Source organism: Nuphar pumila, chromosome 13 (genome assembly GCF_984573655.1).
Source record: "Nuphar pumila chromosome 13, dmNupPumi1.hap1.1, whole genome shotgun sequence".
NCBI classification, from domain to species: domain Eukaryota; kingdom Viridiplantae; phylum Streptophyta; class Magnoliopsida; order Nymphaeales; family Nymphaeaceae; genus Nuphar; species Nuphar pumila.
In genome coordinates, this window is record NC_143261.1 from 23,510,458 (window position 1) to 23,525,228 (window position 14,771).

At 38.8% G+C, this 14,771-nt stretch overlaps 1 protein-coding gene across 1 annotated transcript; it reads left to right on the forward strand.

Moving 5' to 3' along the window:
* Positions 1-1,929: 1,929 nt before the first annotated feature.
* On the forward strand, positions 1,930-10,615 carry LOC149818091 (protein IQ-DOMAIN 32-like). Its single transcript, XM_089985945.1, has 6 exons — positions 1,930-2,150; positions 7,158-7,496; positions 7,597-7,824; positions 8,181-8,261; positions 8,350-10,036; positions 10,238-10,615. Exons 1-6 carry the CDS (start codon positions 2,061-2,063, stop codon positions 10,255-10,257), a joined length of 2,445 nt encoding a protein of 814 aa, XP_089842071.1. The 5' UTR covers positions 1,930-2,060; the 3' UTR covers positions 10,258-10,615.
* Positions 10,616-14,771: the final 4,156 nt, after the last annotated feature.

Here is a 14,771-nt window from a genome sequence, read left to right on the forward strand (position 1 = left end):
TGTGTGTGTGCGCGCATGCATGCGAAAACTAGACTACTGTTTGAATGTGTTGGATTAGGATCCAAAAAGATAGATCCATTAAATGAACGGTGCAGAATCATTGATCTAGCACCACTGAAAACCAGCATGGGTTCACTTTATCTTCTTCTTCTCTCTATTTTTTTTTTTGTCGATCTTGGCCTCAAAAAAGGCCATCAATGTGCGTTTATTGCGTTGAAGTGGAATAATACTGATTGAACCACGTGTTTTGATCAGAAAACTAGATCTGAACTTAATTGGATCTATTTTCTCGGATCCACTTAGGGTTCGGATTTCATTATTTAGAACATGTACTGGGGAGGAGCAGGGCTCTAGTGGAGCCACACTGTCTTAATTTTTTGGTACATCCTCAACAAAATTATACGCATGGATCTAGGAAAAACGAGTTTGGATCCAATTGAAATGAGACGCTGTCCATTGAAACGCTCTAACCAAAACTGATGTTGCTAATCAGTCGGATATCTGATGCATGACTGGATCGGATCCGAACCATAACCACCTCGTCTTAATCAGTGACAGAAAAGGATAGATGTCGAATCCGGCAAACCAAACAGGATCTGGTTAATAATCAGATTCTGATTCAGTATGCAGATTTTGCATCAGAATCCAAATCTGACAGCTTATCCAAACCGATTACATATAAAATATGTCCAGTTGACTAATTGGATTCAGATTTAGATATTACCTTTTTCCCCATCCGGCTCCAGATCCGATCCGAAATTATCAGACCCAGTAATAACTATATCTGACCCGTTTACATCGCTACTGAAAACTTATACTGTACCCACATTCGCAAGCACGTGCAAAGCACGGGATTGGGAAGGAGGGCTTCAGGCATACCCGGGAGTGGGACCCACGAAAAGGGGTTTCGTTTTCTAAACGGGGAATCAGATAACGGATGACACAGGAGGTTACGGAACAGTACCGCCCATCTAATGTCTCGTCGACACGTCACGTCAAGATGCAACGTCAGCAACCCACAAAAGTCCTAGAGTGTGTCAGCTTGACAAGTGACAGGGCAGCTTTGTTACCTCGGGGTACGGGCAACAGTTAAATGACCAAAATGTCCCTACGCTCTCCGTCAAATTGAATTTTATCCTGATTTTGTTATATTAATTATGATTGAAAGGTTTCAAAAAAAGAAAAAGAAAAATAAATACAACTAGTTTATTGGGATAAATCAAATATTCCCTAAACCTTTGCAAGATTTTAAGAAGGCAACGAACTTTTCTTTATGTTGGTTAAATTCAGTTTTTTAAATTTAACTAAGGACACGTTTGTTTCACTCTTAAAAGGGACAAGGTTTTCACCCTCGCCCTCTCTCAAAATTTGGCATTTCATCCTTACCTTCATCCCTGCATGGGTTTTGATTTTAACCTTGATCTCTATCTCTATCTCTGTTTCCTGTCCTCCATCTTCGGTTCAAACTAAGGCGAGGTGGGGCGGAGTTCAGTTTCTCTCCGATTTACTGTCATTCTTAAAGATATTTTAGTTATTTTACTAACGGAGATCAAAAACGGGATGGAGTGGAGCGAGAGAAAGCGCCTTCATCCCCGTTTTTATCACAATTTCATATCCTTCGTTCCTGATCCAAACGGGACGAGTGGGGGGGGTGAGGCTTGGCTTTCTACCGATCCAGTGACATCCCTACTAAGAATGCTGCCATGTGATTGGCTTATGTTACATGGCGCAACGATCACGGCGGTCAATGCCTCTCAAAGAAGACCCTTTTTGTAAATCATGACAATGTTAGGGGTAGTTTCGTCATTTCGAAGACGAAGAAGCCGCAGAGCCGAGCGGGGACGGGAAAGACGGGTCGGCGCAGGACGCCAAATGACGGATTTCGCTCGAGTAAATCGGCAGCTCGAGTTCCGAGCTTCCGTTTTTCTCAGCAGCACAGAGAGTCAGAGAGAGAGAGAGAGAGAGAGAGTTGTTAAATGAGCTAGGGTTTCTCTGCAAAAACAAGGACAAAAAGGAAGAAAAAAATATATATAGAGAGAGAGATTTAGAGAGATTGAGAGATGGGGAGATCGAGTGGCTCGTCGTGTTTGAACATCGTGTCTTGCGGGAGGAAATCGACAGACAACGATGAGATCGATGACGCTGCGGAGGTCTCCTTTTCGTCTTTCCCTCTCTCTCCTCTTCTTTCTGCTTCTCTCGATCTCCCTTGCTTTGTTGATTGTTTTCTCTTTTTTTTCCCGCTTTTTGTTTGGAGGGCGTGTTTGTTTGGGTTAGTTTTGATGCTGTGTTCGTTGTTGCTTTGATTCGGGTGAATCGGTGTTGGTTTGTTTGTTTCTTTAAAGGGATGTAACCGTACAGCATTTATCCGGATAACTCGGATAAGTTTGGATATTGCAATCTACAGCACCATATGTTATCCTAACTTTTCTCGGCTTTGTAGATAAATGGATGCATCTGAACAACTCTTTTTAGTTCCTTTATTTTCCAGTTTTCTTCTCTTCACCCTCCTCCTCCTTTTTTACCTCTTCTTAGGTGGTGTTTGGATCCACCCACTTATGCGGAAAAGTGGGATAAGTTGGGATATTGCATTATGAAACACGGTGCAATATCCTGAATTATCCCGATTTTCAGGATTTCAGGGGGTGCTGGGAACATCCCATTTATCCAGACGACTGAGATAAGTTGGGATATTGTAATCTAGGGCACCATATTTTCCCAACTTGTCTCGGTACTGTAGATAAGTGGATGAATTCAGTGTTTTTTTTGCTTGTTCACTTTTATTCTCCTCACTTTCCTTCGCCTTCTTCTTAACTTGTGTCTGGATCAACCTACTTATCCAGAAAAGCGGGATAAGTAAGGATATTGCATTATGGAGCACCGGGAAATATCCTGAATTATCCCGATTTTCTGAATAGGTGGGTGCATCCGAACACCCTATCAAAAAAAAAGAGAGAAAAATTGAATCCAGATTAATCGACATTTTGAGTTATCGGAATCTCCATTTCTGGACTCATGAGAAAATCTGGAGAACTGAGCGACATTCCGTTGGTTTTTGAATGACGGAAATGCCCCTGAGCAGAAAAGTATGAGATCGGCATCAAAAAAAGGAAAAGTTTCGTAATTTAGTTGGAAGTTAAGGAGAGCTTTTTTTTTGGTCCCTTCTTGCTTTCTTTGTCTCTGAATCGGTTGAGTTATTGTATGAGTACGACATGGTATGTGTTTCCATATGTCTCTATTCTCACATCTAATCTTTATGATAATTGCTGACGTGCAAATTTTGTATCAATTAAGATTTGGTGTAGCCTATTTTGAATTAGTTCTGGGTCATGTGGGTGGATGTTTTTTTTATCCATTGCTGGTTCATGGTTAGTGTTGCTTGCTTAGGGGGCATTTAGGGTGTCCTTGTCCAGGAAAGTGGGGTAGGTTGTGATATTATATCATGGAGCATGAGCGAATCCTCCAACTTATCTAGTTTTCTGGATAATTGCGTAACCTAACTCTTGTGAAGGTATCCTCCCAACACTGTTTATATGTTTATGTATGTGTGTGTATGTTTCTTAATGTGGTTTGAAGGTTTAAAGTTAGTGTTTGCAGTTATGCAGAGTGATCATGATAAGGGTGCTAAAACATTTCTTATTGTCTCTATTTGTGTTTCAGTTGGTTAATAGCTAAGGATGTATTCAGGTCAGATATCCGACCAAATCCGAATTCAATTAGTTGGATTTGGTAAAAGAAACATCATCCATTAGTAATCGGATTCAGATTCAGTGTGCAGATTTGCTTGAGTCCAAATCTTAATCCAACGGATAATCTTATCTGATTGACTAATGGGATTCGGAGTTTCCTTTTGCCTGTCCGACTCCCAATCTGATTATGCTAGATCAGATAAGTTGGATTCAGTAATGCCTAGATTCAAACCAACTCTGACTGTTTATATCCCTATTAATTAAGGGGTGTCAATGGGTTGGGTTTGACCCAGACCTGACCCTAGCAAACCCAATAGGGTCAGGGTTTGATGATAAATAAGAAGGTCCGATTACAGTCCAGGTCGGACCTGAAGGGTCCGATTAATATATGGAGCCAGGTATGTTTGTGAAATTTCATACCAGACCCGAGTTCCGACTAAGATCCAGAATTTTTCAATGTAAAAAGGATAAAAAATATTATTTTAGTGGGTATGGTTCATGTAATCCTTATAGAATTTGGGTATGGTTTCTCTTATGGTGGGTCTGATTGGACCTGGGTCCGGACCCGGTACCAGTATCTCAAATCATGTCTGGGTCCAATTCCACCTGGGTCTGAACCAAACCCGACCCGTTGACACCCCTACTATTAATCAGTATTTTCCTGGATTATTTGTGGGTGCCTGGTTTCGAACTTTAGTGGTGTTAGTTGGACTTATTGCTGCGGCTTATTATGCATCTTAGGAAGTCATACTGCCATTTCACTTTTGCAAATTGGTGATTTGTTAAGATGAAACAATCAATAACCAATCCAGCTATTTGATGGTTATGAGTAGAGGTAGGGTTCAATAGTATTCCAGTGCATCGTTGCATATGTTACAACTATGAACATGTTTTCTTCTGTTTTTAATCTGTTAGAAAGAGAAAAAGAAGTTATTTATATTGGTTGCCCCACAAGCATACATAACCTTAGAATCATTTGTTGGTGATTATTCTGCCAAAGAGCAAGATGATAGTGAATTCTTCAAATTCTCATGGATAATCATAACAATGTAATAACTTATTATTTTTAATAATCTAACTCTATCCAAGTAACATTGAGTAGCAATTGTAGCTCTTAAAAAATTTATATCCCAAGGAATAATTAAAAAAATCTCATTTTATTTTACCAAAGAAATTGCAAACAATAAGTATAAACCATGTAATTGGTAGTTGCAGAGGGGGTGAAAACAAGCGTAAGGAAGAATTTGGGGAGGAGAAGGATTGCTATTGTGCGCCAATCCAAACTATTTTAGAAAAATTTGTTGCATTCTTCTCAACATATTTGACAGTTGACACTAAGATCAGTCATCAACAAATTAATCCCATGTTTATGTATAGACTTTTATTGTTTGATTTAAACCAAGGATTAGCATTTGATTTGATGTTTCCCATTTATTAAGGGATTATAGTGATGGTTAGCAGTGAACTTATGATTATCATATGTGTGGGTGGATGGGCAGCTTTTTATTATACGATGCTTGTCTTCTTCTGTGTCATTCTGAAAGGACTGATAAGTTATGATGTGGAGTGTGTCTTGCTTGACTTTTCTTTTAACCTGACTACCTGTGTCACAAAGACACGGACACGAACTATGACTCAAACGCAAGTACGAGATACAACTTTGCACATTTTTGACATGTTTTTTTTTTAATTGATTAAAAGTGCCTTTCTATATTTTAATTCATAAAATATTTTTAAAACTATTACAAATGATTAAAAATAATATAATATTCTGTACTGCACACTTGCTTCACCACCTTTTCTTCGCTACCACTTCACCCAACTCCTACTCCTACTATACACTTGCATCATCACATGACCCTAAGGTGTCCTTTCTTTCGGAATCTAACCTTGGGTTGAAGCCTGAGAAAGAAGGAAGAATCAGACTACGACTACCAGAAAGCTACAATGATTTTCTTCGTCGGATGAAAAGCAAGCAATTAACCTTCATCTTTTCAGCCTTTTGTCAATGACTAGATAGAATTGCTACTACTTGGGTCTATAGTTACCAGTGTCAATAAATGGAAATCCGGTTGGACTAGTTCCTATTGCGTTTTGATATGGTAAGTGAACCTGTCATTCGCAAGCTCCCTTCTGGGATGGAATTAATAAAGTCGACCCGGTGTGGGAGAAAGTGACACCATTATTGGTCATTGAACTCGAACTAGAGTGGGTATCAATCTCTCTTTGTAACCATGGCTTCCGCTCTTCCTGTCCATGCTGTTGCTTTTGAGCCTACTTGGTCTTGATCTTCAGATGGTTCGTTCCAATGGTGCCAGGGTGGAGGGTGTGCCCACATGTTACACAGGACCCTATTCCTGTGACATAGCTAACTAAGCGATTGAGTGATTAATGAAGCTTTTCTTTCTTGTGATCCTATGGAACTGGGGCACATGGATGTGCATGTTACTCATGTATGAGGGCCTTTTTTCCAGAAGCTCTAAATTATGCTCTGTGCATTTGAGCACTTTGGATTGCATGCTTCTATTAGAGAATTTGCTTTGATCCCAATAAATTCTAGTCTAATAAGACATACTAGCTCATATCAGTCCCCTATGGAGATGACTTTCTATTGCTGAGGTATAGTGGTGGAAGGCTCTCTGTTCTTCTTTATTGGTCTTTCTTGTGCATGCTTTTCTTCATTGTTTGTTATCATCAGACTTTTCCTTTACATAGGAGGAAAAACAAAAAGAACAAATAAAGATGGGAATGTACGAGTCGCTTAACCAAAAACTTTTGTTGAAGCTTAGACTATGTTTGTGTGGTGGTGAACTAGAGTTCACTATATTAGGATGAAAATTAATACATTGAAGATATGACAATCATCACACAGTGGGATGTATCTCCATGAAGTTCAATGCCTGGACATTTCTTTAATCTCCATTATCTGTTTTAAAGTGTCTCCTCTCTAATAAGAGAAGATCAAACAAGGACGAAAGAATCAGAAAGATGTCAGATGCTTAAGCAGCATCAAATCCTTCCATCTTTTTTAGCTGCAATTTGCACACTTCTCCTCACTTTATGTTGCCTCTGGATTTGATTGCTCTCTTGCATTTTTTTTATGTCAAATGTGAAATTTCTGAAAAAAAATGCTTTAGGACCTGGCAGAAAATACAACAGCTACTGCAGTAATAACTGAGGCCCTCTGCTGTGAATACGTTCTTCTGGATGCAACATGACAGTCGATGAAGGGTTGTGCTTGTTCATTTTTGCTGTTACTGTTATTTGCCATTTGTTTTAAAGAAATAAAACCTGTAACACCTGGACCTAACTGAAATTTCTCTTTCTTTACTGGTGGTGGTCTTGCTTTATCTTGCAAGTTCTTGTTTGACTTTGAAAAGGTTATAATTTTTTTTCTCTCTTTTCATGAGACAAATGGTTTTCGCATTTGCAAGGACTGCTTATATGAACAAGGGCTGTTCTGTATTACAGAGGAGAACTCCTTCGGATAAGCGTGGTTGGAGTTTCAGGAAGAGATCTACAAGACATAGGGTGCTGAGTAATACCGTACCCTCAGAACTACCACCCTCTTATGGCAACAAGGAGACTCCAGAGTCTAATGCTAATGATTTTGCAGAACAGACCCATCCGCCTGTTTTAGGAAAGCTCGCTGTACCTCGGAAGGCTGATGATGTCTTCCCCTTGTCACCAGTTGCTTTGAGTTCAAAAGCTGCAGACTCTTTTGATTCCATTGAGAGTGGTAGTAATAGTTACAGCAGCCCACCAGAATCTGTAGTCATTGTTATACAGTCTGCTGCCAGGGGATACTTGGTATGGTCCGTTTAGAGTGTTAATAATAGTGTTAGCAACGTTTTATTATCTTTTGGACATGGATTTTATTATTGAAAGCTTGCCATATTCACTCTTCCAGGCTCAAAGGGAAGTAGCCAAGCTGAAGAATGTTATTAAGCTGCAGGCAGCTGTTCGTGGGCATCTAGTTCGCAGACAAGCTGTGGGGACCCTGCGATGTGTTCAGTCTATTGTTAAGATGCAAGCACTTGTGCGCGCCCGACGTGTGCGTTTGTCTGAGGAAGGTTTAGCTATTCAGCAAAAATTAGATGAGATGCGCAAAACAACTAGCGGAAAAGCCAACAACCTGGTAATCCTAGCATATCCAACTAAATTCAAAATCTATCACTGAAAATTAATCATCTTTTACAAGGTATGCTCCTTAGGGTGTGGCTGGTGTAGCACGATTACAGCAGTATATATCGTCTTTCATGCCTACTTCTTGTGCTGGATTAATGTATACACCGATTGTAAGGCATATACTGTACGCTAGAGGCATTTCATCCATGTCTACATTGATGCAAATCAATAAGTGTTACCATGGTTGTTTAAATTACTTGTCTATGCCTAATTTGTTAGCGGATTGGGCACACTACCTTTATCCAATGCTTACACGGTTATTCTCTTAGCCCAGAAAGATTTTGATCACATTTATTTTTGTTTCAGGAAACGCAAGAACCTGATGTGGAACCTACTAATCTATATACTTCATCTGATAAATTGTTGGGAAGTGGGTTTGCACGTCAGGTAATGAGATATATATGCTTTCCTGAACTCTGATTTTTTCTTCCGTGGGATTTTTGAGATTTGATTGGTAACTCATCTTCTTTGAAAGCTTTTGGAATCAACGGAGAAGATGAAACCTATACACATAATCTGTGATCCAACAAAGCCAAGCTCGGGCTGGAGTTGGTTGGAGAGGTGGATGTCATTGTCTGCAAAGGAACATCCTCGTTCAAGGAATGCACATTTTTTGTTGGACCATCAGGAGTCAGCTGAAAAGGTTCATTTGGCAGGCAATGAAGTAGAAACCAGTGATAAAACTGCAAGAAGCCATGGTCTGGAATCTTTGATGGCTAAGGATGAAAAGACAGATGAAGATGCTGCTTACTCTTCCGCATCACAGATTGAGGGAGATGATGATCTGATTACAATTGATGCAAATGGCTTCAACTTTCATTCTTGCCATTCTGTTCAGGTCTCGAATGAGAGCACCAACACAAGGGTCAATCTGGAACAACCACAACTTGCAGCTAAAATTTCTGATTTTTCATCCATAAGAAATGCCCTTCAGGCTACGCTGGATTCTCTATCTAGTCAGTCTGGGCTGGTTTCAGATAATGCAGTGGCTGATTCTATCCCCAGCTCATCCAAGACAGAAGTTAGTACCCTACAGAGTTCCTTGAATGGGACAGTCTCTGAACAGCAAGAGACTGAGGGCAAGAAATCTGCATTTGTATCCAGGAAATCCTGCAATCCAGCATTTGTAGCCGTACAGTCTAAATTTGAAGAACTGAGCTCGCCACTGGCTTCGGGTAGGATGAACGCAGCTTCAAACAGTTGTGGCATTCCAGGAGAGTCTAGATTGGGTTCTGTTTCTCCACCGAATTCAGATGTCAGGATTATGGAGGTTAGCCAAGCAAATGACATGGCATCTGGAAGTCAGAGGTTTCAAATGGGGACTTCAGAATGCGGCACTGAAATTTCTATATCTTCAACCCTTGATTCTCCCGATAGGTTTGAGCCTGAAGGGAGTGAATTGGAACGCGAAGTTAGAACTGTAAATAATGGAGACTGTGAAGAACATGAAACAGCTGAAGATGAATTCAAGAACCCTTGTCCAATCTCAGACTCCCTCTCCACTTCCAACTCCGTACCCTGTCTGCCAAATAAACCCGAGGACAGTGTCATGAGTTCTGCAGATTCGACCATGGTTACCACAAATGTGGACTCTTCAAAACATGTTAAACCGGACTTGCAGATTGAATTGGACGCTGGGGCAGGTAAACGGACTTATGATTCTTCACAGGAGGGATCACCAACTAGCCGCGCTACTGTTCTGGAGTCCCATGGAACACCATCAAGTCAGGTATCTTCAGTATCTCAGAAGATCAAGGCAGACAGCAACAAGGCAATCCGCAGTCGAATCTCGTCCTCTGCGAGCAAGGGATCACCATCAAGTCTGAACCATGATTCACCAGAAAGAAGCACTGTGGAGCATAAGGACTCGAAAAGTGGGAGACACCGAAACTCATTTGGGTCATCCAAGTCTGACCATGCCAACCGCGAACTGAGGAGCAACTTCATCCCTAACTATATGCAAGCCACAGAATCTGCTAGGGCGAAAGCATTTGCAAGCCACTCGCCTAAGTTGAGCCCAGATGTTCATGATAAGGATGATTACCTTAAGAAGAGGCATTCTCTTCCGGTTGGAAATGGAAAGCAGGATTCTCCGCGTATTCATCGATCCTTGTCACAAGCACAACCTGCTGCAAAGGGAAGCAGTGGTCATTCACCCCAAGGTAATTCTTGTAACTCACAAAACATTCAATCTTTGTATCGTTATGCATGTTTGTAGTATCCTAGTGTGCGCCATATTGCAATCTCACTGAAAAAATATCCAGTGGGTTTGTTAAACATCATTTTTATCTCCTGCTAATCAATAGTTGCACTTGTATAATTGTATCAACAATCTCATTTCTTCCTCGTTTATCTTATTCCAGAGAGAGAGTGGCGACGGTGACATTCATCCACATTGCCACAAGTCTCTGGTTGCCATCAGGCAGCTGTTTCTGGTTCAGTGACTCAGGGGGATAGATTTGATCTGACTGGGTTATATCTATATAGTGTGAGATGGGGGAGGGATTCTTCTTCTATGTACAGAATGTTGCTAGCTGTGTTTCTGCTTGATTGTATTCTTTGGTTCATCTACTGTCTGTCTTTCCTCTTGTACTTTAAGTATACATATGTACGTTTTCTTAGTCGATTTGGCTTGAAGAGTTGTACCTGGCGTTGCCAGGATTACTGGCTTCCAGCTTCATGGGATTTTAATGTTTTGGGTTTGTGGAATAAAGCTCAACTGATTCTTTTACTTTTTTTAATTATTTACTTATTTCTTTACGCTATATGTTAGAGGTAAGTTTGTGTCAGCTAGAGTTTCTTACATATAGGCCCGTTATTTGTCGCTGAACTCTCTCTCTCTCTCTCGGGCCCTTGCCTCCATGAAACTCATTATCATCTGTGTTTCCCTAAGGGCCAGAAGAAGAATCCATTGAAAACCAAGGGAGAAGAGTGATGTTAGATTTCAGAAATTTTCAAGAAAGATGGCACGATTTTCAAGAAAACACATTATAAGAAAAGGGCTTTCCTTTCTCAAACAGGCTGCTGCTGCTGCTGATAAATATTAAAGTTGGACTGAAGAAAATCAGTTTTTTTTTTTTGCAGATCAGAAGACAGCTACGAAATTAAAGATACGTCTTACATCTGTCAAGTTTGATCTATCAGGAAGATTTAATAAGAGACTTAAAAAAGGAAGAACAAAGGGAATGTTCCCTGAAAAAGTAAAATATGCCGCAAGAATCACAGCAATATTGAGATGCTATGCAGAGAAAAATTCAGAATCAATGTTCAGCAAGATAGTGATCCAACCACCGAGGTGGTATCCCATGTGGTAAGCGGGGTCCTGGACCAAGCTGAAGGCCCAGGTTCGAATCCCTCTGCCACATGGGGCTTAAGAGACATCTGGTAGGGGTCTGCCTAACCCCAGCTTGCCTTTCAAAAAAAAAAAAATAGTGATCCAAATTTCACTGCGACCGTTAAAACATATGTTTGCAACCGGAACTGAAAACATCAAAACGAGCAAACAAAGCATAAGAGTGCGGCATTTTAACAAGCAAATTATGTAGGAATGGTATACTAAGAAAAAAACACTAACTGAGGTTCCGCGTGGTTGGTATGAGCTGTCAGTGCAAGTCTCCTTGTGGTGGAACGTAGCAGGTTCAAAATTCAGTGGTACTTTGAATAATCAAAGGTGGGGGTCTGCCAAACCCCAGCTTGCCTTTCAAAAAAGAAAAAGGCAAGTCATGGACGATTAATGAGAACGAATGATGGGGCCCGCACACACACATGTAGCGATCAACAAAAGATTTCAGGAGTTGGTGCGACACGTCACAGTAGTAAGCTTAATAAAGAGGTTGTTTCATGTTGGCCAAAATGTTGTTCACTTCCATCCAAGCTTGCTTTTGTTTGAACCTTTTGGAATAAGTCACAAGCAATGTACATTCTGAAATCAGGTTAAATATATTTAGGAAATTCTTCTTGATCAGTAAAAAATTGGACAGTTTTGCCAAACTGTTAATCTATGTCTAGATAAATCAATATGATTAACATAGAACTAAATATAATAATTATAAAGTTACATTCAATACATGAGCTTCATTATAAAGTTATAGTCAAAATTTAACTTGATCAATTCAATTACAAAGTTTAACTTGATCGATCAAATTATAATGTAAGTTTAACTCAATCTATTACAAAGATGCATAATTGTTCATAACTCAGTTAGTTGGAGAGACTTTTTTGGCATCTCTCTAACTGATGTCTCTGCATTTTCATTGTCTTTTGCACCCTTAAAAGCATTTTTCTTCGTTTGATTGTAGAATTTGATCATACAATTTCTTATATCTGTGACATCTTGTTGAAAATAATCATTTATTAGCAAACAACTAACTAGAACGAACATCTCAAACTAGTGAACAATTGACATATAAATACATACCTTCTTGAAGTTCAATCTCTAGTTTATGCCTAAGTATTGCATATATTGTATGATAAATATACCACAATTATATTTGTAAAATGAGAAAATACCAAGTGAAAAATATGTAGACGTACAAAATGAGTTAACATACAAATGCAAAGTAATTACTCATTATCTTATTGAGGAATTTTCTCTATCCTCTGCATCGTTCAATATTTGTAACAATCGAACCCAAATTGCGACCATTTTTTGTGAACAAACAATGTTTACCAGTTAGTTTTTATTAATCGATAGTAAAACAATATAAACATCACTTTTATAACTCAGAGAAATACGATGTAAGGTAAAGGGTCTTCGACAAGTTATCTTTTTTCTTATCCTCATTGTGAACCAGTTGGAGTCTTTCTACGAATCTTGCTAGATGCTAAATAGTAGATTCAATGTAGTAGCAAAAGAACAAACAAAATTATGTACAAAGATAACAAAAAATAAATAAATTAATGTGCAAAACTAACACTTATGTCACTTGTCAAGAGAGTTTCTTTGTCAAACTCATACTATTTCGGCTCTAAGGTGTTCTCTTCTATAACTTTTTCTTTGACATTTTCTTAACAACAAAATAAATTGTATACGATTAATATCAAATATACACATATGATTTAGGATATTGTGTATACCTCATGTATATCCAGTTGTTCCTTGCGCTTTGAAACTAGAGACCCCTTAAGTCACCTTTTTTTTAAGAACATATATGACTATACATCTCGAACTACTTAGATATACACATAAAGAAGCAATTCATTGAAAAACATTGTCTATACACAAAGAAGCAATTCATTAAACAACATTGAATATACACACAAAGAAGAAATTCATTAAACAACACTTAATATACACACAAAGAAGAAATTCATTAAACAACACTAGATATATTTATACATATTGTTATTCATGGTACCGACTATTGTGGCCAACCTCACCACATACATTGCATTTGTATGACACAACATCCTTGTGTTCTATTCTTCGTCTATTAACCCTAGTTTACCCTGTTTTGTGAATCACTTTTGTCGGATAGACAACTCTAAGAGTAGGTGGAGCGATGTATGAAACATTATCTTTATCAGAAAAAATGGATATTGAATATATGCAGCTCAATAAGATTCAACTGTGAATAATTTGTCGCAGTAATCTTTTAGTAGGTTTCCCTTATACAAAATGCATGATATCATATGTTCGCAAGAAATCTCGCTAACCTGCCACTCTTTACAAGAGCACAAACACCTCTAAAGATCAACACAGTAACCCTGAAATTGGTTGCGGGCTTTGTGCCATTGTTAGAGGCAATGCATTACTTGCACACGCATTTGTTGTATCTTTTTTTAAGTTTCTATAGTTTTTTTACCTTCGCCACCACAATATCATATGTTACCCCAGAATCTTTTATTTTCCTCAAACATATTCATCAGCATGAAATAAAGCTTTTTAATAAGTAAAATTAAGGGCTTATTGTGTATGGTGAGAATCCATGAATTGAAGTTGTTCGCTACATTAGATGTTAAGCAACCATATATTTTCGCTAGTCAATGGCAATATAATTGTATGTGTGTGTGTGCTTTGTTCTTTAACTTGTGACTGCTCGAGCTGCACTTCACTAAAGTGTATTGAGTGGTGAACCAAACTTATTTGAAAAGTTCTTCGTCAAATGTTTTATTTAAAATTCAACATGACATGTATGGGAGACAACACACTTTAAACCTGAATGCGTATATGAGATAACTATCAATACTCCTCTCTCTCTCTAAACTCATCGAAGTGTATGAATTCATGATTTAATACCTCTAAAAACCATGTTGACGAATCTTTGGATTCTTTATCAACAAATGTAATTGCTACAAAAAATATCTCACTATAAATATCAATACTATGGGTCGACAACAATATACTCATGTATATTTTTTTTAGGAATGTGATCTACTATAAGAACTAGAGGACATCCTTTCAAAAACCTATCGATGCTTGACTGAAAGGATAAGAACAACAAACAATAACAACAACAACAACTACGCCTTCATCCCAAAACAATTGGGGTCGGCGATATGAACCAACAAAGAAAATCATTATGGGTCTTCCACATGAATCCTTCTCCTCCATTCATTTCTATCCAATGCCATGTCTTCGGTGAGGTTCAAAGCATTCATATCCTTTCTTATCACCTCCATCCATGTCTTCCTAGGCCTACCCCGACCTCTTTTAACTAATATATTTTCTTATTTCTCCATCCTTCTAATTGGAGCATCATTAGGCCTTCGTCGAATATGTCCAAACCACCGTAAACGATTCTCTCTCATCTTATTTTCAATGGGTGCAACGCCTACCTTCTTACGTATCTCCTCGTACTGAATCTTATCTTTTATTGTATTTCCACACATCCATCTCAGCGTACGCATCTCCGCTACACTCATTTTTTGAATATGATGTCTCTTGGCAGCCCAACA